General features: G+C 43.9%; 1 protein-coding gene across 1 annotated transcript in view; it reads left to right on the top strand.

Moving 5' to 3' along the window:
* Positions 1 to 20,551, top strand: part of LOC149457462 (uncharacterized) — a 48,396-nt gene extending 27,845 nt beyond the window's left edge. Inside the window, exons 4-6 of the mRNA XM_089683677.1 lie at positions 9,039 to 9,158; positions 11,055 to 11,177; positions 18,114 to 20,551. Of these exons, the coding sequence (XP_089539803.1) occupies positions 9,039 to 9,158; positions 11,055 to 11,177; positions 18,114 to 18,350 (480 nt within the window). The 3' untranslated portion in view covers positions 18,351 to 20,551. The remainder of the gene's footprint in view (positions 1 to 9,038; positions 9,159 to 11,054; positions 11,178 to 18,113) is intronic.
* Positions 20,552 to 22,634: the final 2,083 nt, after the last annotated feature.

Here is a 22,634-nt window from a genome sequence, read left to right as displayed (position 1 = left end):
GATTTTTGGAATGCAGGAAAGTAATATGAAAAGGAGGAGTAGAGGGGACATATTAAAAAGGTACACGGAGTGGGACTCAGATTTGTAAGAGATGTTTCCAAGGGTGTTTGCTTGCAATCTGTCCAGCATGCAGTAGAGTTTCTTGTTGTTATAAGAATATTAATCATTGATATGTACATATGAGCGCTACACCACTTTATATATGTTTAGCAGCTCTTACATCATTTATATACAAAAATACACAGTGTAATTGGATAGAGCCCTAACCCTAGCTAAACACACATGGTTAATGTATGTTGAATTGTACCCAGAATCTCGATTGCTGTTCACCTGTATGAGAACAGAGTTAACATAGCAATTTATATAGTGCGATACATAATTGGAGCATTATCTCCTTAAAGATAATCCTCCAGCAGAATCAGCAAAATAACACAACCTAATAACCTAGGCACATTATCCGAAATTCCACAAACTATACTTGTGTTTGCATTTCCCCCCTAGTGGTTAAATACCAAAATGCCCCTAGCAGGCCTAATTGCTAAACAGGACCTATTTACAGGACAGGACCTTTTACCTATGAACAGTTCAGAATAAGTGAGGTGTTCTTGACACACTGCATCCTTCCAGAACTCTGGAAAAAAACAAAGACACATCCTAACTATCCTAAACCCTACCTAATACAATAAAACACATCTTTTGAAGAATATTGTAAACACACACACACACACACACACACACACAGGGTACTGACCAAAAGGATAGCCAAGGACTTCTTACTATGTTAATTTATGCACGAGGTAATTACCTTACCTTTGTTATGTTGGGCTAACCTGTTTTTGGATAAATATGTGGAAAGTCAGGGGGAGATTTACAGCAGGTTATTTGCAAATCTACCAGTATTGTAAAATGCAAGTTTGCCTGATTAGATTTGGAAAAGTCTTAAATATTCATGAGGTCCTTGTTTATGTTAAATAGCCTTTTTTAAAGAGGTAGAGTCTTTAACTATGCAAGAAGAGTAAAAACATTTTCCCTTAAACATTATGAGAAGTATATGGTAAATGCATCTTAAATATTCATAGTGTACTTGTTTATGGTGAAGAGAATGTCAACATGGTTGTCCTGTCCTCCTTGTACAAGGATGTTAAAGATTGCATAAACAAGACAAGGAGTGTCTATTTAACTTTTTAATTAAAATTATTATTATTATATAGGATTTATATAGCGCCAGCAGTATTATTATTATTATACAGTATTTATAAAGTGCCAATAGTTCGCTCAGCGCTGTACATTACAAAGGGGGACAGAACATGTGACAGAACAATAACAATACAATGCAAAACATGAGGGGATTGAGGGCCCTGCTCTTTCGAGCTTACAATCTAGGAGGGAGGGAATGGCACAGGAGGAGAAGCTGTGGGGGACGGAGTGGTAGGAAGAGTGGAGGAGGTCGGAAAGTTAGCAGGGGGTGGGGTAGGCTTCCCTGAAGAGGTGGGTTTTCAGGGTACTCCTAAAGGAGAGGAGAGTAGGTGATAATCTGATGGGTTGGGGCAGGGAGTTCCAGAGGATGGGTGACACCCTGGAGAAGTCCTGGAGGCGGGCATGGGAGGAACAGACCAGGGAACTAGAGAGAAGGAGGTCTTGTGAGGAACGGAGTGTGCGTGCTGGGTGGTACTTGGATATTAGGTCGGTGATGTAGTTCGGGGCAGTATGGTGGACGGCTTTGTACGTCAGTGTTAGGATTTTGAATTTGATCCGTTGCGCAATCAGAAGCCAGTGGAGGGATTGGCAGAGGGGGGGTGAAGGAAACGGAGCGGTTGGAAAGGTGAATGAGTCTGGAAGCCGTATTCAGTATCGACTGAAGCGGGTATAGCCAACAGCGAGGCAGGCCAGTAAGGAGGGAGTTGCAGTAATCGAGTCATGATATGATGAGGGAGTGGATGAGCTTTTTAGTGGTTTCTGGGGTTAGGAACGTGCATATTTTGGCGATGTTGCGGAGGTGGAGTCTGCATGAGTTTTTTAAAGATTGGACTTGGGGCTGGAAGGATAGGTTGGAGTCCAGAATGACACCAAGTACTCTGGCCTGCGGGGCGGGTTTGATGGTGGTGTTGTTGGACATGATGGAGAAGTCAATGGGGGGTGGGGTCCGGGCTGGGGGGAAGACAGCAGCGCTTTATAATATGAAGGTAGACATTACAGTAATGATACAATTTGGTACAAGAGGAAACAGAGGGCCCAGCTCCTTAGAGTTTACAATCTAGAAGGGATGAGTGATTCAAAAGGTAATAGCTGTGGGGGATGAGCTGATGGAGTAAAAAAATGGTGGTTTACTAGGTAGAAGCAGGATAGGCTTCTTTAAAGAGAAAGGTTTTCAGGGATTGTCTAAAGGTGGTGTCGGGAATGGACTCAGCACTGGTGGTGGGACTCGCCTGCTGTGTGGGCTGCAGTGCCGGGGGTTCGCTCCTGCAGTCGGCCGGCGCCTGGGGCTGATTGCGGGGGGGGTGTTTGGGGGGTGACCAGGCCTGTGATCGTGGCCTTGGTGTATGTTTCCCATGAGCCCCTGTACCTGGTATCCTGTGTTCCTGCCTCGTTTCTGACCCTGCTTTGATCCTGACCTCTGCTGACCGTCTCCTGTTGAACCCCTGGCTTGCCTGACCATCCTTCTGCCTGATCCTCGGTACTGCGCTGCCCGCTACCTGCTGAACCTGGCTTGTGACCCCGACCATTCTCTGCTTGCTCCTCCTGTACCACGCTGCCCGCACGATACCGACCCGGCCTGTCTGACTACGCTTACTTCAACCGACGATCCATCCATCCCGCACGGATCACCTTTAGTAAGTCTGCCTGCCTCTTCCCATCAGACTCCGTTCCTGCACTCCCCTGCCAGTACTCTCTACCACAGCCGGACGCACTCAGGTGTCGAGACCTGGTTCCAGTCTGCACCAAGTCCATCCCCACCATCAGGGGCCCTGGTGAATAGCAGGCCGGGACTTAGACCCCGTGCCCTGAGGAAATCCGTGCTGTGGGCTGCTAGAGACACTGCCAGGTGGCACCTGACAGTACCTTACGGCCTGCCTGACCATTCCACCTCTCCAGCCTGACTACGCCTGTGTTCCTGAAGTCTGCTACTTCCCTGTGTCAGTCCACACATTTCTGGTCATACCCGGATCCCGGAATACCCGGATGTTGTGGAGGTTGAGGCAGCATGATTTATTTGGACAGGGATTGGATGTGGGCCTGAAAGGATAGTTCAGAATCCAGGGTTACCCCTAGCACCCTGGCATGCAGGGATGGGTTCATAGTGGTGCTATTGATCCTGACCGAGAAATCAGGGGAAGAGGAACAGGGGGGAGGAAATATTATGAGCTCAGTTTTGGATAGATTGAGTTTTAGGAAGTGGTGTGACATCCAGTCTGATATGTCTGTTAGTAAATCAGTGATATGTGAGCAAACTGATGGGGTGAGCTGAGGAGTAGAGAGATAGATTTGTGTGTCATCAGTATGGAAATGGTATTGGAAACCATGGGAAGCTATCAGCTGACCCAAGGAAGAAGTGTAGATCGAGAATAGGAGAGGTCCAAGGATAGAATCTTGGGGGACTCTGACAGTAAGAGGAGTAGGAGAGGAGGAAGTAGAGTTATAAGTGACACTGAAGGTGCGGTGAGATAGGTAAGATTCAAAGCAACGGAGAGTACAGTCATGGAGACCCAGTAAATAGAGTTTTTTGAGGAGGAGGGGGTGGTCAACTGTGTCAAAGGTAGCAGAGAGGTCCAAGAGCAAGAGTACAGAATAATGACCATTGGTGTTAGCAGTTAGTAAGTCATTTGTGAGTTTTAGGAGAGCAGTTTCTGTGGAGTGTTGTGGGCGAAATCCAGACTGAAGGGGATCAAGAAGGTTATTTTCAATAAGGTGGCAGCTCAGCCGGTTGTAGACTAGACATTCAAGGACTTTGGAGGCAAAAGAGAGTAAGGAGATGGGGCTTAGATTGCTAAGGTTGGCAGAGTCCAGTGTGGCTTTTTTAAGTATGAGGGTGACTAGCGCATGTCTTAGAGAGTTGGGAAAAGAAGCTGTGCAGCTTTAACTAAAGTTAAATAATGCCCTTGCTATAGGTGTAGTCCATTTATGGACCTCATAAGGTCTGACTGGAAAACTCTCAGGACATTGTTAAGGAAGCTGATAAGAGAGGCCCAGCTGTTACTGTTACCTTCACCATCAAAGGAGTGAGCTTTCAAGCGCTGAGCTCACAGTTACTGCATCAAAGGAAAGAAAGTGTATATGGGGGGTTTGAATCAGAGAAATAGCTCATTCCTGTGATGGTGAAGGTGAACAGTAACAGTTGTGCCTCTTTTAGCAGCCTCCTTAACAATGTCCTGAGAGTTTTCTGGCCAGTCTTCATGAGGTTCGTAAATGGCCTACACCTATAGCAAGGGCATTATTTAACTTTAGTCAAAGCTGCACAGTTTGTTTTAATTTACAAATGTCCCTTATTAGCGTAAACAATATTTGGTAAAGGCGAACTATGCCTTTTAAAGGATAAATTCACCTTTTGGATGAAAATAAAAAATGCACATTTTTTTGCAGGTTAAAAAAATGTGCATTTAGTATTTTAGTCCAAAGGAGCCTGAAAAGTATTGCACCAGCGATCAGTAGATCGCTGATGCCATGCAGGGCTCCTCCAGACCTGTCAGAATATCTGCTTGCCATATGGGATGTACGGTCAAGCAGATATACTGACAAGAAACTTCAATGAACTACCACAGAGCCGTGGTAGTTCATTGAGAATTACAAGCCAACTGCTGCTAAGGATGTCGGGACTTGTAGGCATTCATTCACAGAACTCTGTAAATGAGTGATGTGACCGTGTGGGTGGACCCCGAATGGTCGGGCTGGTTTATTAGTATTATCTGTCTGGGGGGCACACACGGCTGCAACTCTGGGTGGGACATGTAACATGTTCCAAAGGTGAACTTATCCTTTATGAATCCCCAGATCTTCTAAGGGCTGTGCCAGACACAGACTGGGATCGGAGAAAAAAAAGTCTGCACATAAAACTCTCCCCTAGAAATAAAATAAGACCAGAAGAAGGCAGAGCAGAAAAGTCACAGCAGTGGGCATGGCTGGACAGCAATAACAGCCTCACAGAAAGCCTTGGAGATCTAGAAATCTAGGGCCTTGTAGTCTAAAACACTGTAGGAAACACTGTACAAAAGCAAACCAATACCACTTTTCATATGTAGTCCAGTGCAGGAAGCACTAAGACCTGCCACTGTCTGAGGAAGAATAGGCTTTCTATTGTGAGACTCGATCCAAAACAAAACACACCAACACACGTTGGCTGGACTGGTAAGACTGCGAGAATCAAAACCCAACCTGTGTACTAGCCAATTGTGTGATTGGAGAATCAGTCCCAGCAACAAATTCTAGGAGTCGAAGAAAGCAGGCCTTACTTATCAAGGATAGGTGAAAAACACTTTCTCTAACAGTTGGGGGGGGTTGTTGTTGTTATTGGTGGTGGTGGTGGGGGGTTAAACTACCTAAAAGTGCTGTTCTCCTAGCTGCCTGTTTTGTTGTGCACCTAGGTTCCAATTCCTGTAGACAACACTATAGCCCACTTGCATAATGGACAAAAGAAAAATTATATTCAATGCATTGGGACAGAGTAAAGTCCCTTCAGTCCCTTTTAGTCTTCTGGTTTTAATCTGCCTTTTAAATTTTGAGCTGGCCTGTCATGTGAGTGTTATACACATGTTTTAATATCGGTTTATTGGTTCCAATTGTCTGAAAGGAACTCCCATTTTTACGTGGTATTTTGGAAAATCAGTTCCACCAACTGAGTCTTCAATTTCATGGGCTTTGCTTTTGTTCATTGACTTGCTACTTTGTTTCAGTTTCCTATGACTATTGACATGGTACTTTCAGGGGACCAACACTCACATAGCTAATGCTAAGGCTAATGCTCATTCTTGTGCAGCTGATGCTCATTCCTGTGCACCTAATGCTTGTGCACATGTACCAGCACACAGATGAGCATGGGCTAATATCCAACGTGCACTGACATGTAGGCACATCTCTGTGTGTGCCAGCTTGCATCAGCGCACACGTCCATACGCATAGGCGCCAAGCTGACTATTTAAAAGGAACCCTCCCTGGTGTGCACTAAATGCTGGATGTCCTTCAGCTTCCCTGTGACCTGTGTTTCTGCTTATGTTGACTGATTTCCTGTTGCTTACCCGGATAGTTTCTGACCTTGCTCTGTAGATTCTTGGATACTGACCTCGGCTTGCCTCTGATTACTTTCTGCCTACTTCCCTGGTACTGACCTCAGTCTGTTACCAGATATCGCTCTACCTGCTTCCTTAATACTGACCTTGGTCTTCTATGTGACCACGCTTCTGCCTTATTGTGTTTGACCCTGGATCATCCTGACTACAGCTCTTAAGCCGGCAGTCACCTGCTACCAAGCTACCGGCACCCATGCTTCTTTAGCCTTGTACCTGTCACCACATTCAGGGGTGCTCGGACCAGAGCAACAAGGGATGCCCGCTCATCAGCTCATCCTCCAACCAAGGTACGTGACAGATGCTTTACTTTAGGTTGTCCACTGGCATTCTTAAGTCACAAATGAGTAAATAAGGGGGCCTCAACCAGGGAAATTCAGGGGAGGGGCCCCTTACTGTAATCCCTGAAAGTATTTTCATGTTGACTTTTAAGTCATTTATTTAACAGTCACTGTTAACCTCTGCCCTGCATTGGCAATGGCTAAAACATCAGTATAATTGGTTTGGTTTTAAACCAAGCAACAATTTCGCTCTCCCTTTGCCTTATCATAATAATAATAAATACATTTGATAAGATGATACCACCAAGCCAAGCTAGATGTTTAATGACTAAGTCCATGGTAACATTGGACATTTTTTGCTTCAAGAACTGTACTAAGCCCACAGTATAAGAAGTCATTCATTTATGGATTGATTATTCCTCTTCCTCTCAAAAGGAGCCCAGGGAGTGGCGGGAGATAAGAGCACCAAAGAGGCTGACCTATGATGTGCTGGGAGAAAGCTCTGAAGAAGCCTTCCATGCTGGTCAAAGAATTCTGAAAGGCTTCTATTTACAATTTCTTAGAGTATATCCAAGAATCTGTAAGCCCCCCTGCTGACACCATCCATGAGGAGGTTTTTAAGCCTATGGCCCTATCTCTTGAATTAACAGAGACTCCCAATCCTTGGTGGGAGTCAGTCTTGTACAACTTGATTAAAAATTAACATTTGCCAATTGTTTTTCCTCCTGAATAAGATGGCTAAATTTCTTTATTAGATGTATACATGTTATAGCAAATGTTATTAGTTTTTTTTTCCCTGTTGTTCTTGGGGACCAAAGACTTTAGGCGGGGGGGAGAGTGTGTAACACCCTGCTACAAGTGCATGCAGGTTGTTAAAACCAACACAAGATGGCAGTGTCCTGCAGAACAGTGGCATTCACACTCTGTAGTGCAGCTCCATGGAAGATGGTATGCTGAACCGCTGGCGTGTCGGTGGAGGCGTATATATATGAAAGCCTGGAAGATGAGACAGGAAGTAAGAGGGGAGAGATCTGGAGAGAGGAGTGCATTCAGAGCGGGAACACCAGACCAGGCTGTGGAAAGAGAGAAAAAGAGGAGGCAAAGAGAATCTGCTGATCGCTGACCTTGCCGTATTGTGGAGAAAGCTAATCTGCTTGCAGGTGACCAGACGGAACGCTGCAGGTGGGAGCAGGGAGTGTGTGGAGGCCTTATCGAAGGAGAGAGAAAGACCGCCAGAATTCACCGGATGCCATCCCTTGGGTAAGAGAGTTCCAAGCATTATCAAGGACAGGGAGCACTGACACCTGTTCTAGCTTTGCTATTTTCCTGTACACAGTTGTGGACATTGCACATAGTTATTAGAATTTACGGCCTAGTTCCCTTAGCCGCTACTTTCTGACTACACTTAGCACAGCCTTATCATCAGAACTGATAGCAGGACAGTCGCTCCACAGGACAAACCACCGCTGTGTCACCATTATCATCAATTCACTCTGCTAAGTAGGCCTTTTCACTATTGTGTCAAAAGCCTCATAGCCCAAAGAAGAGTTTCCCTGTGCCAACAATCACTTTTTCCAGATTGACCACTTGCTGCTTTAGATTCGCTAGTGACTAGTGCCTTAAAGGAACATTACATTTGTAAAATTGCTGCTTGCAATGGGAATGTTATTCTTCCCTCTCTTTATTACACTGTTCCTCAGAGTTATAGTCCACACTTCTTTTCACTATGCACTAACTGGGCCCCATCACGTGCGCAGAAGACTCTTCATTGCCTTAAAGAACATTGCTTGTTTTGGGATAAAGAGCTTTATTCCTTATTTCAGGCTGTCTCCTTGCCACCAGGTCCTGAGGGCCCATAGTGAGCTAGTCTACCTGTTTGATAGGTCTAGCTGCTCACTGGGGATTGTAAGACCACCTCAGGTTGAAAGTATTGGGTTAATTTCTGAAAAGATTATCATATTATATTAATATTGACTTTTGCTATAAACCTTTTACTAGTTAAATTCAATTCGTGAGTGAATTCTCTTAGATTGTAAGCTCTAACGAGCAGGGCCCTCTGTTTCCTCTTGTATCAAATTGTACTGTAATTGTAATGTCTACCTTCATTTTGTAAAGCGCTGCACAGGGGAGGACTGACAACTCATGGGGCCCCCGGGCAATAGGGGATCATGGAGCCCTTGTGTCCTTGCCCAAACTAAAAAAAGCCTATGAAAAAGGTACCAGGGGCATCTAATGGGGCCCCCTACTGACCCCGGGCCCTCGGGCAGTGCCTGAGTTTCCAAATGGTCAGTCCGCCCCGGCGCTGCACAAACTGTTGGCGCTATATATATCCTGTATAATAAAAATAATTCAATTTCAGCAATTGAGCAACTCCTAAGGGGGTAGTGCTACCAAAGTATTTTTGTTTGAATGATTGATAGTAGGTATCCTTAATACTGAGAGTAAAATATTTAATATCTTTCAATATGTTTTCTCTGCACAGGTCAAGACGTGCTTCATCATGCATACCATCAGCTGCTTAGTTTCCATTGCTGGGATCGCATTATGCTGTATTGATGATTTTCAGATATATACATGTTCATTTTTGTGTCCTGTTGGGAATGTGAGTAGTGAGCACTTTGGCCATACTTTAACCATTTGACGCCCGGCCTATAGCCGTTTGGCGGCTGCAAAAATGCATTACCTTTCCGGGGTGTACGCCATTTGGCGTCCTCCAGCACATGCGCAGTTCGCGCGGTTGCAGAGTCGTGCAGCGGCACGATCTGTCACCGGCCGTATACCTCGGACACGGCCGATGACAGATCTGAGTATCTGAGTATCGGCCCCGTTGCCGGTACCATGTGACCTGCTGTGACCAATCATAGCAGGTCACATGACAGTTGTATACAATGGATGGCTTCATTCATGCCATCCATTGTATACTACTGCCTAGCTGTGAATGGTCACAGCTAATCACATTCACATGTCATGTGATTAGCTGTGGCCAAATCACAGCTAAGTACAAAAAAAAAAAAATTCCCTGAATGAATCAATGCCATTCAGGTAAATGCTTGCTTATAGCAAAGTAATTCTTTGCTATAAGCAAATTGTGTAAAAAAATAGATAAATAAATAAATACTGATCACTTTTTAAGTAAAATCTTAAAAAAAAATCTTATAAAAATAAAAAAAGTAATAAAAAATAAAAAAATAAAAAATAATTAAAAAAATATATATATATTTTACTGTCACCAGTCAGTATCCCTGTTCACCGCCATGCCAGTTATATGATGACGCTGTACTGCACTGGTGACAGTATGTAAAAAAAAAATAGTGAAAATAATTTTTTTAATTTTTTTATTTTCTGAAAAATTATGACAAAAAAAATACAACTTCAAAAAACTCACCATGCCTCTTATGAAATACGTCGGACTGTCTACTTTACAAAAAGGGGTCATTTGGGGGATATCTGTACTATTCTGACATTCTTGGACCTCAAGAAATTAGATTGGCTGTCAGTACTTCAGGATTGATCAATATTCAGATCTATACCATAGTTTGTGAACTCTATAACCTTCCTACAAACTAAAAAATACATCCTAATTTGGGTTATTTTCACCAAAGACATGTAGCAGAATACATCTTGGCCTACATTTATGAAGAACAATTATTTATTTGTAAACTTTTATAACAGAAACAAAGAAAAACGTGTTTTTTTTTCGAAATTTTTGGTCTTTTTTTGTTAATTTAGCAAAAAATAAAAACCCCGGCGGTGATTAAATACCACCAAAAGAAAGCTCTAGTTGTGTGAAGAAAATGATAAAATTTTAGTTTGGGTACAATGTTGTATGACCGCGCAATTGTCATTCAAAGTGTGAGAGCGCTGAAACCTGAAAAATTACCTGGGCAGGAGGTGTAAAATTGCCCGGTATTGAATTGGTTAATAAACAAACAAACCATGAAACAGAAACTAGCTAGTTAAATAAACTGAATAGGGCTACATAAGGGCCCTGCTCGCCAACAATGCTGCCAGTGCCGAAAATCTTGGGTAAGAATGATAGCAATGCTAATTGTGTTTCCTACTTGCCTAATCAATCTGTCGCCCAGTTTGTCTGAAAATGATCAAATTGGGGGGCTGCCAGGAAGATAAATTGATATTAGGTTTTAAAAACTATTTGAGTTCATGATATTAGTTAATGATGGTTTAACTTCTTAAAGTTTATTTAAACTAGGGTTGCACCGATACCTATACCAGTATGGGTATTGATGCCAGTACTAAGCATTTGCACAAATATTCAGAGGTAATCAGTATCGGCGAGTACTTGGGCACAAGTATCGGTACTCGTACTCGCCAATAAAGAAAACAGTCAATCTGGTTGCATAAAGACACAAGTCCATCCAGTTAAACCCACAGAAAAAAAAATTGTTTAAGATTAAAATAAAACTAATATTCTACACACACCATACATAATATTGCTAGCACTAATGAAGTACACTTTCTGCTTACTTTACTTTTTCAGGTGGGAACCTTGGCTATTATCAACTTTCTGCTACTAACAAATATAGTGCAGCTGGTTTCATCTGGGTGTATAGTTATATTCAGCTACCGCTCTCTGAAATGTATTTCAAGGAATCAAGCACAGGTAAGAGTTTTTTGAAGAACAATAGTCCTAAAGTTGCAGTACCCAATATACACTAGATTGCCAAATGTATTGGGCCACCTGCCTTTACACGCACATGAACTTTAATGGCAGCCTTAGTCCGTAGGGTTCAATATTGAGTTGGCCCACCCTTTGCAGTTATAACAGCTTCAACTCTTCGGGGAAGGCTGTCCACAAGGTTTAGTAGTGTGTCTATGGAAAGGTTTGACCATTCTTCCAGAAATGCATTGGTGATGTCAGGCATTGATGTCAGACGAGAAGGCCTGGTTCGCAGTCTCCACTCTAACTCATCCCAAATGTGAGCTATTGGGTTGAGGTCAGGACTCTGTGCAGGCCAGTCAAGTTCCTTCACCCCAAACTCGCTCTTCCATGCCTTTATGGACCTTGCTTTGTGCACTGGTGCGCAGTCATGTTGGAACAGGAAGGGGCCATCCCCAAACTGTTCCCACAAAGTTGGGAGCATGAATTTGTCCAAAATGTCATGGTATGCTGACGCCTTAAGAGTTCCCTTCACTGAAACAAAGGGGCCAGGACCAACCCCTGAAAGACAACCCCACAACATAATCCCCCTGTGAGGGGTGCGGTGTCAGACCCCCAGCCCTTCTCACCAACTTGTGACCGAAGGACTAGCCAATCTAAAACCGCGCTGCCACTTGCGTAACAATGCCATGCTCAGCTGCACCCTGCACAAAGATTTTCCAGCTCACTGGACCACAATCTATGTGCCCGCAGCCTGAGAGCGATTGTTACTGGGTCAGGTTAATTACGAAATTAACCCTTCACACTGCCACCACCACCTTTTTACAGAGAAGGAGGAAACTCACAAATCTCAGCAGTAACACTATGATGTTTGAATAAGCGTCTGTATACACACTGTCACCGCAGGCAGATGTATTTAGAGGTTTTAAAACACACAGTAGCACTCTTCAGAGACAGGGATTCTTAGTTTGCATTAAAGAGCTTTAGAAACAGTTCAACACTTTTCAGAAAATAGGATTTATTACTAAAAAGGTCAAAAGGGTGCAATAAAAATATTTACAGAAAAAGATGTAGCAAATATATACTGTATATATGCCGTATTTTTCGCTCCATAAGACGCACCTGACCATAAGACGCACCTAGGTTTTAGAGGCAGAAAACAGGAAAAAAAATATTCTGAACCAATGGACTGCAGACATAGTACAGGAGATGACCAGAGACTGCGGACATAGTACAGGAGGTGACCAGAGACTGCAGACATAGTACAGGAGATGACCAGAGACTGCAGACATAGTACAGGAGATGACCAGAGACTGCGGACATAGTACAGGAGATGACCAGAGACTGCAGACATAGCACAAGAGATGACCAGAGACTACAGACATAGTACAAGAGATGACCAGAGACTACAGACACAGTACAGGAGATGACCAGAGACTGCAGACACAGTACAGGAGATGACCAGAGACCGTGGACAGTACAGGGGATGACCAGAGACTGCGGACAGTACAGGGATGACCAGAGACTGTGGACAGTACAGGAGATGACCAGAGTCTGTGGACAGTACAGGGATGACCAGAGACTGTGGATAGTACAGGAGATGACTGCTGACCTTTGGGGAGGGGGGGGGGAGTGGGTACCTGAATTTGACAGGTACCCGCTCTTACTTCCGCGGAGTTGTTCTTTGGTTAGTGTCCGCTCTGCAGCGGGACCTTACCTGTTCATCTATCCAGCGGCGCGCTGTCTTCCCAGTTTCTGTAGTGTGGGCGTTCGGCTTGATAGCTGGGTGCCCAGTGCAAATGAGCGAGAAACGCTGCGCTTTGAGATTGGTGCGGCGGCTTCTGGGACCTGTCATGTGTCCCAGGTGCCGCCTTACCATTCACACAGCGCACCGCTTCTTGCGCATGCGCACTTGGCACCCGGCTGTCAAGCCGAGCGCCCACACTACAGAAGTCGGGAAGACAGCGTGGCGCTGGAGAGAGGAGCAGGTAAGGTCCCGCTTCAGAGCTGAGCGGCCGGCCCGGTATTCTGACACGGCGGTGGTGGAAATACCGGACCGGCAGCTCCATATTCGCTCCATTAGACGCACTGACATTTTCCCCCCTTTTTTGGGGTGAAAAAAGTGCATCTTATGGAGCGAAAAATACGGTATATAGATACAGAGAGCAATAACACAACAGAGAGATAACAGAAAGAAGTTTATGAAGGTAGAATACTTGCCAAAGTCCTTGGTTTAAGCAGTTACAAGTGTCCTGAACAAAAGGGTACCTTTTCTCCCAAAGTTGGTTCCTGATGTTAAAAGGGAGAATCTCTTCATCTTACTTCTCCAGGCCTGATAGCCTATTTTCTAGTCCCCCAGCAAGGGGCATCTACTGAAGCCAAGGGCCAATCACCTCATTTGGGGAGCAGGTTTAGGTGGAGATCCAGGCTCTGATCCAAATTCCTCCCAAGTTTATATCATGATCAATAAGCTCCCATAGGTACATGTAGCATCCTATCCACTGGTAGAATAATATGCAGAGTCATCTGCTGAACGTCCAGACACCAGATATGACATATCTGCCTGTGACGGTTAAAAAGATATCGCTTTCTGCTCTCGGGTAGACGTAATCTGGGATGTAAGGTATCAGGTGACTCGCATTAAACTGACCTATCTGAATATATGTTTTGTCCTATTGTACCTTTTTCCTGCCAGGAGTTATGAAATTGTATGAAAAAGTAGTTCCAAGTGGGATGTATGTTTTACTGCTATTTCGGAATGCTTTTCAAGTCCAGTGACTGACAGGTTTATAGCTTTACGATCTGGCCAGTGCAAGAGGCTGACAGACAACCTGGAACCAGCTAATTGGGTTTACAACCATGAAATGTATCCAGCTGTGCCCGATGCACTCCTGAACTCGGCACACACACATTGCACTTGGTGATGTAAAGCTTGGCTATAGCTGCTCAGCCATGGAAACCCATTCCATGAAGCTCTCTTTGCACTGTTGTTGTGCTAATCTGAAGGCCACTTGAAATTTAGAGTTTTTTAGCTTTTTTAACTATTGATTCTGCAGACAGTTGGCAACTTCTTTGCTTCAGCATTCCCGGAACCCTCTCTGTCATTTTATGTGGCCTGTTGTTCCCAGTTGCTTCCACTTTGTTATAATACCACTAACAGTTGACTGTGGAATATTTAGTAGCAAGGAAATTTCACAGATGGACTTGGCAACTTATCGCAGTACTACTCTTGAATTCACTGAGCTTCTGAGAGCGACCCATTCTTTCACAAATGTTTGTAGAAGCAGTCTGCATGCCTAGGTGATGATTTTATACAACTGTGGCCATGGAGGTGATTGGAACACCTGAATCCAATGATTTGGAGAGCTGGCCCAATACTTTTGGCAATATAGTGTATAACCACAGGTGACCCTTTGGTAGTTGTTATGTGACCCTTGGACTCAATAGTGGAAGCAAGAGCACAAATTTGTAAAGGGGTAATAGCAGGGATTTCTACTAGCCTCATGTAACATCTCCCAAGTATCCAACCAAACTTGTAGCATGTCCATAGTCTCTGACAATCATTACTTTTAGTATATATGTATCCTCTCTATCATTACATACATTGAAAATTATGTGAGGCCCCCCTATACTTCGTAGGCTGAAAACCATTGTTCTATATTCTAGAGTCTATTATAATTAGAGATGAGCGAATTATTCAAAAATTCGGTTCGGCTGATTCGCCGAATTCGCCGAATAAATTCGCTTCGAGCCGAATATATTCGCTGCGAATTTAACTTATAAAAAGGGTGTTTCTAGGCTTCAGAGAGCCTTTATATTAGTGCAGAACACTGTACCTTTAATTTAAATGCCCTTGGAGTCTGCTGGGGAAGAGAAATAATACTGTCAGTCAGTATGACATGCAGATGAGTGCCGTCGATCTTAGAATCACCGCACACTTCACTCATTTGGGCAGTCACGGGGCCAAAACCAGAGTGTGGAGCCACAGTGTGGCGGTGGAGGCAGCAGCAATGGGAGGCCATACAGCACCCTATGACAAAATGGAACCCACCAGCAGTGTGAGGAGACCTGAAAGTGGCACATGGCAGAGTGTGGCGATGGAGACAGCAGCAATGGGAGGCCGTACAGGGACCCATGACACACTCTGGACCTGGCAGCAGCATGAGGAGGCGGTACAGGGGCCCATGACAGATTACGGGCCTGGCAGCAGCATGAGGAGGCGGTACAGAGGCCCATGGCAGAGTGGCAGAGCGTAAGCAGCTAAAATTGAAGGCCATACAGAGGCCTATGTTAAAAAGTCCCCCCAGCAGCAGCGTGGGGAGACGACTATCAAGAGTCCAATGGCAGAGTGGCGGAGCAGAAGCAGCTTCAATTGAAGGCCATACACAGGCCTAGGTTTAAAAGTCCCTCACAGTTAATTCCAATAACGAACTCTACTCCTCCGTGCAATCTACTTACGAGACCCTGGGCAGGTCTGGGTCCAATTTGTGGTAGAGACTGGTTTTGTTCAGCCATGCTTGAGCGAGTAATAACAGGTCTGTGCTGCCCTTTGGTGTCTGGCTTAATGCGCACAACACTGAACGTCCCAGCGTTTGTCAACGATTTGCCATTAAGTGATGCAAACCCGCTGAACCACGTTCATGAGGAGCCGGTACAGGGGGCCAAAAAATATTACCGCCAGCCGGCGTGTAAATGGATTTAACTCTTTGAACGTACAATAGTGGTTGTGAAGCAGAAAGTCAGTTTATTTAGCACCATCGGTCAATTGCAGCTTGCCGTTGGCTGGAAACTGTATGTTTATGTCACTGGAATGCACTAATCACCCAAAAAATATTACCGCCACCCGGCGTGTAAATGGATCTAACTCTTTGAACGTACAATAGTGGTTGTGAAGCAGAAAGTCAGTTTATTGTACACAATCGGTCAATTGCAGCTTGCCATTGGCTGGAAACTGTACGTTTCTGTCACTGGAATGCACTAATCACCCAAAAAATATTACCGCCACCCGGCGTGTAAATGGATCTAACTCTTTGAACGTACAATAGTGGTTGTGAAGCAGAAAGTCAGTTTATTGTACACAATCGGTCAATTGCAGCTTGCCGTTGGCTGGAAACTGTACGTTTCTGTCACTGGAATGCACTAATCACCCAAAAAATATTACCGCCAGCCGGCGTGTAAATGGATTTAACTCTTTGAACGTACAATAGTGGTTGTGAAGCAGAAAGTCAGTTTATTTTGCACAATCGGCAAACTGCAGCACCAACTGTGCACGACAGCCACCAAAAAAAAAAAGGGTGTATGTCACTTTAAATTTTCGATTCTTTGATAGCTGTGGCCCTAAGTAACGATTCTGTGTCCCTGAGTAACGATTCTGTGTCCCTGAGTAATGATTCTGTGTCCCTGAGTAACGATTCTGTGGCCCTGAGTAACGATTCTGTGGCCCTAAAGTCTCTGTGGCCCTAACTCTGTCCCTTAATACACACAGGTCTGTCTCTCTTGAATGACCGTAGGCTAATGGAGAATTCTAAGATGGCCGCGATTTATAGCTCCACCATTACACAGTGCTGGCTGGCTGCTGATTGGCTAATGCGATCACATGTCATGAATGCATTATGGGTCAGCGCGCCTTGTCTGCGCGCCTTCCCAGAGATCCCCGCCCCATCTTCTCTGTCCATTTTCTCCGTCGCCACACATGTCGCCGCCATTTTTGGGAAAATTCGATTCGTGCATCCGAAGTTTGCTAATCTTCGGATTCATCGCGAATCGAATTTTTCCAAATCTTCGGAACGAATTCCACTTCGTCATGTTCGATTCGCTCATCTCTAATTATAATGGTATAGCCTACCAGTCACCATTATAACATACAGCATAATCATTGGACATCATTATAACTACACATGTTGGTAATTCTTTATACTCCATAGTTAGTAATAAATAATTATACCCTCTTCACCAGCAGTAAATGATTATATCCCTTAATCATATATGTGCTATACTTTCCATCCACCTACAAAATAAATTCTCTCCCAGCCAACAATTTATAATATCACCATCATGAAACAATACATATTACACCCCAACCAACATATAATTATACTCACTTAACAAATTCTAAGCCAACAAGCTATCCAGTATCTCATCATTGGCATAACACGATGTTAGTGAAGCATTTTGTATGTAATGAGAGATGATGTGGCCATTGGGAAGGAAGATACAAGTCAGGATGTGGGGGTTGCTAACAGAAGGTTTTCTTGGCCAGTTTTCTGGGGGTTGGGGGGGGGGGGAAATGGCCTACAGGTATGACATTAACATTAATAAACATTTTACAAAGCTGCTCAGTTTTAATACCTACAGGGGCCCCTAGACTGCATTGGCTATTTTATGGAAATGGTGAACTTAGTCTTTAATAAAAAAAATAACAATTCTGCAGGCATGGGAACTCATCAACTAGATCCCACCAATAGACTCCCCAAGAGCTAGAAATAAACTGCCCAATGGTTTGTCTCGCCAACACCCACAAAACAATGAAACATCAGTATGCAGAAGGACTTATTAAAATGTTGGGTATTTGTGAAAACATCTTCACAGGAGCTGGGTAGCACAGTGGTTAAGTGGTTAGCACTTTCACCTGGCAGTGCTCAGGTTGTTGGTTTGTAATCCCAACCATGACACAACCTCCATGGAGTTTACATGTTGTACCTGTGTGGGTTTCCTCCAGGTACTTTCATTTCCTCCCACACTCCAAAGGCATGTTGGTAGGTTAATTGGCTCCTATCTAAATTAGCCCTAATATGTGTATGTTAGAGACCTTAAATTGTGTGCTCTTTGAGGATTAGGAACTGATGTGAATGTACTATATATGTAAAATGCTGTGTAAATTGAAGTGCTATATAAGTACCTGAAATAAATAATGGCATATTATGAACGCTCTCCTTTCAGGCAACTGCAGCCCTGAACCTTGGCGTTAGCTCGTTCGATCCTCCAGCTTATTCCGAAGTGACAACAACTCTTCCTCAACTGCCAGCATTATCCCAACCACTTGAGTTCCCACAGTCATCAGCATATCTCTGCCCTCCAGAATCCACAGGGCCACCGGTATACATCCATCTTCCTGGATATTCTCAGCCCCCAGTGTTTTCTCCAACAGCAGATCCACCACCACCTTACTCACAGTGATGCACACCTAGATACTGACTTTTGGAAGATGAAACCTGGAGAAGCGAATTATCACAGCTTTAGCTGGCTAATAGGAAACCCTTCTTTTTGCAATACAGAGCCAAAAAGTATGTTTAAGGTTGCCCATACATGGGTCGATTTCCGAACAATTTTTCATTCGAAAATCGGACCTAAGAATAATCAGCCGATTTTTGCTCTGTTAGTGGGGCAATGGCACCGGCCGATTTTCGTAGTTCCTCCCCATTTTGTTTATCAGGCATGCTGGAAAATGCTTGAAAAACGACCGATATTCAAAATCATTGGTGGCACCATCGGATTACAGGACGATGTTTTTGATCGAAAACCTTTTGGAATTTGACCCATGTATGGTCTGCTTTACTTCCTGACTGCTCCAGCTCCTGATGGTTTAACTGCAGGCAGCTTGGGGCAACACAGTGGCTAGCACGTCCACCTTGTAGCACTAGGTTAATTGGTTCAAATCCAAACCATGGCAGCACCTGCATGTAGTTTTCATGTTCTCCCTGTGCCTGTGTGAATTTCCTCCAGTTCTTCCCACACTTTAACCTCTTCATGCCGACAGTACGCAAATATGTGGCCTCTCTGTGGCTGGGCCCTGACGCCGAGTGGCCGCATATTTTTGTACCATTTGTAAACAGACATGTGCGGAGAGCGCACACCCTGAGCACTCCCAGTTCATATCGATGTCCCACGGAAAGGTCCTGATCTCTCCTTGCAATCATGTGTCTGCCGTGACAGCCAATCACGGCGGTCACATGGCCCAAAACCCTGCCCCGTCTCCCGGCGTCAGAAACCCCGTAAAAGGGCCGGTGTGAAGGGGTTAAATACATGTTGGTAGGTTAATTGGCCTCAATATACAGTATGTATGAATGTAATTAGGGACCTTAAGGGCAGGGATTGATGTGAATGTACAAAATATATATAAAGCGCTGTGTAATTTGATGGAACTATATAAGTACCTGTAATAAATAAAGCTGATCTCCAAGTAAGCAGCTAAATACACAGACAAAGTAATTATTTGGAAGCTGTTAAAGGGTTTGTATTTCAGTCTTGTAGGATGGGAGACCTGATTTCTGTCTGCTGCAGATAAGTAACACCTATAGGTCTGGTCCCTCCCCTAGCCTGTGACTGGACAGTGAAAAGAAAAGCAACAGACTGATGAGCTGATCTCTCTGTGCCTCTGCTCTCTCTTTCTATCAGCACATTCCTTATGAGCACTGCAGCACAATGTATTGGATATTGTTGCTGCTTTTCCCTCCCTACATTTGTGCTGTGTTGTACAGGGTGTGTAATTGGCTAATACCAAATCAAATTCAGGCCATACACTTGCTTGCTACAAAGTGTATTTAAAGATATATCTACATAAAGCCTTTATATTTATAATATACCAAATTACTGCTTTTTTATTAGGCAACATGGAAAAGTTATTCCAGCAAGTATTAATATACCTGTTCTTACACACCTATTTGTATTTTTCTGTTTTTATATTGAACTATATCATGTTACTATCTAGTGGTGGTTTTAGGCCACTACAAATTGTTTACTTAAGTGATTTGGTATTTCCCCCTGTCCTCCCCTCCTTGTTAGTTCTAGCTAGTTCCGTCCTAGCTAGACCCTCCCAATATCTTCCATGTTCCCTCAGTCAGTGTTAGCAGAAACATGGCTTAAGAAAGTAATTGGGGTACATGGGCAGCACAGTGGCTAAATGGTTAGCACTTCTTCCTGGCAGTACTAGGGTCATTGGTTCAAATCCCAGCCACGGCACCTCCTGCCTGGAGCCTACATGGAGAACCCCTGTGCCTGTGTGGGTTTCCTCCCCCACTACAAAGACATGCTGGTAGGTTAACTGGCTCCTGTCTAAATTGGCCCTAGTATGTGTATGTATGAATGTGAGTTAGGGACCATAGCTTGTACACCCCTTGAGGGTTAGGGACTGATGTGAATGTTCAATATGTATGTAAAGCACTGCATAAATTGACAGCACTATATAAGTACCTGTAATAAATAAATAAATAAAATTTACTAAAACTGGAGCACTCAGAATCTGGTTCAGCTGTGCATGGTAGCCAATCAGCTTCTAAATTCAGCTTGTTCAATTAAGCTTTGAAAATAAAACTTGGAAGGTGATTGGTTTCTTTTCAGAGCTGCACCAGATTTTGCACTCTCCAGTAAATGACTCCCAATGTCTTCTTACATTTTGCATGACTGGAAAAACATCCTTTGTACTGCAATAATCTGAAAATTGTGCTGAATTCAACTTCTGTGGCTTATTGAAAAGTTAAGTTGCCTATGGATGGTTCCAAGCCAGCAGGTTACCATCCAGCCAGACAGGCTGGGTCTAAGGAAGTATGTTTTTTTTACAATTTAATACAGAGAACCACAACTATAGAAACAGAATAAATAAGAGATAGAGCACATAATCCTCCGGAATGGAACAATAAACTTTTGAATTGAGGTGTCTGCTAGTATGAGATTGGCGGAGGAGAGCTGTAGGCTGTCCAAACTGTCAGCTGGAATCAGTGCACATAGGTAAGCCTAGTACACACGATGAAAATATTTGACGAATGATCATCCATTTTTTTTCCCCATGCTGGTCTCATATCGAAAATGAATAGATTACTGTGACAAACGTGGGTCAGACCCTTGCCTTTCTCACCAACTTGTGACAACTGACTGACGAATCTCACACCATGCGGTCACTGATTCCCAACAATGACACTCTTAGCCTCACCCTGCACATAAATTTTCCAGCTTGCAGAACCCCAATCTAAGTGCCAAAAGGCTGAGAGCGAATGTCACTGGGTTTGGTTAATTAAGCAATTAACCTTGTAAACCCCAAACTGCCACCAGATAGGGTCAGCCTATAACCTGTTCACAATATTAGAAATAACAATTATGATTTTAAAATAAACGTCTGAACACACTGTCACCACAGACAGGTATATTCAGAGATTCTTTAAGTTTGCATTAGGGCATTAGAGACAGTTTTAACACTCTTCAAATTAAAGTTTAATAATGGAAAGGTCAAAATGGTGCAAATAAAATATTTCCAAAAAGAGGTATTACAAAGAAACAAAGAGACAGCAATGCACAGAGAAATAAAAAGGAGCTGAAGGTGAGAGTACCTATCAATGTCCCGGTTTGCAGAGTCCAATCAATCAAGCAAGATGGTACATTGGCTCTCATACAAATTGACAGATGTTCCTTAGTTTAAAGTTACCTGAGAGCTGTCCAATGTGGTAGCAGTCCACTTTTCTTTGACAACAAAGGGGTGCCTGGGATGTCATCGTCTTTATGACTGTATCCCAGGTACAGTTTTCTATAAGTATTAATATCTCTAAATACCTACACATTGTGATCTGCTAACTTGCACATTATTGTCCAGCATGAAATTACCTTCGAAATGGATATAAATATGGCAGTTTTTGAATGTCTACTTTACCTAGGAGGCATAAGATTCCCTGTATAGTCAAATATAAGGGTGTTTGGACTTAAAATGCTACAAATTACTGAGGGAGGTAAATATGCCCTATTCTGGCTGTGCTGTTATTATTTCAAGAGTTATGAAATATACTGGGTGTCACGTACCTGATTGGAGACTGAAATGATGAGGTCGGCCTCACTTGTGTCACTAGCCCTGACCCCACTGGAAGTGGAACAGAGGGTGTCTAGGGACCAGGGGGACAAGTGCGCCAGCAGATGTTATTTGCAGCTCTTGGAGTTGGAGACTTTGGAAGACTGATGAACCTCTGATTCAGGCACGGTAGTAATATGCAGAGCTGGTATGGTAGATCGCCAGGTGTGCACCAGAGCAAGGCAGGAAGCAGGGATAGGAGACAGGAGCAGTGTCAAAGGAATAGCCAGGGCAATCAATGGGCGGACAGCGAGGTACCAAATCATAAGCAAGCCAAAGTCAGGAGCAGAGCAGAAGTCAGGAACCAGTATCAAGCAGGAGAGGAATCAGAGTCAGGTCAGGAACAAGCCGGGTCAGCAACAAGGAAATCACACACAGGAAAGAGCAGGAAACGGGGAACAGTTGAAGACCAGTCAGCACTCAGCACAGGCACCTCTTAAATAGTCTGTCTGGCGCCAATCTTTACCGTACGTGTGCATGTGCATTTCTGTGCACATGCGCACGTCTATTCAGCCGCCTCACGGGAATTCCCTTACACTGGGATTATGAATTCTACCAAGATTATGGGATTATGAATTCTACCAAGAGGAAAGAGACAGCACTGTGTATTGCGACTTCAGCCAAGATATTTA

This window comes from Staurois parvus, unplaced genomic scaffold, assembly GCF_062004578.1.
Source record: "Staurois parvus isolate SC_StPar_1 unplaced genomic scaffold, SC_StPar_1.0 ptg000320l, whole genome shotgun sequence".
Lineage (NCBI taxonomy): Eukaryota > Metazoa > Chordata > Amphibia > Anura > Ranidae > Staurois > Staurois parvus.
Note: the sequence above shows the minus strand (reverse complement) of the source record. Positions and strands in the feature narration are given on the sequence as shown.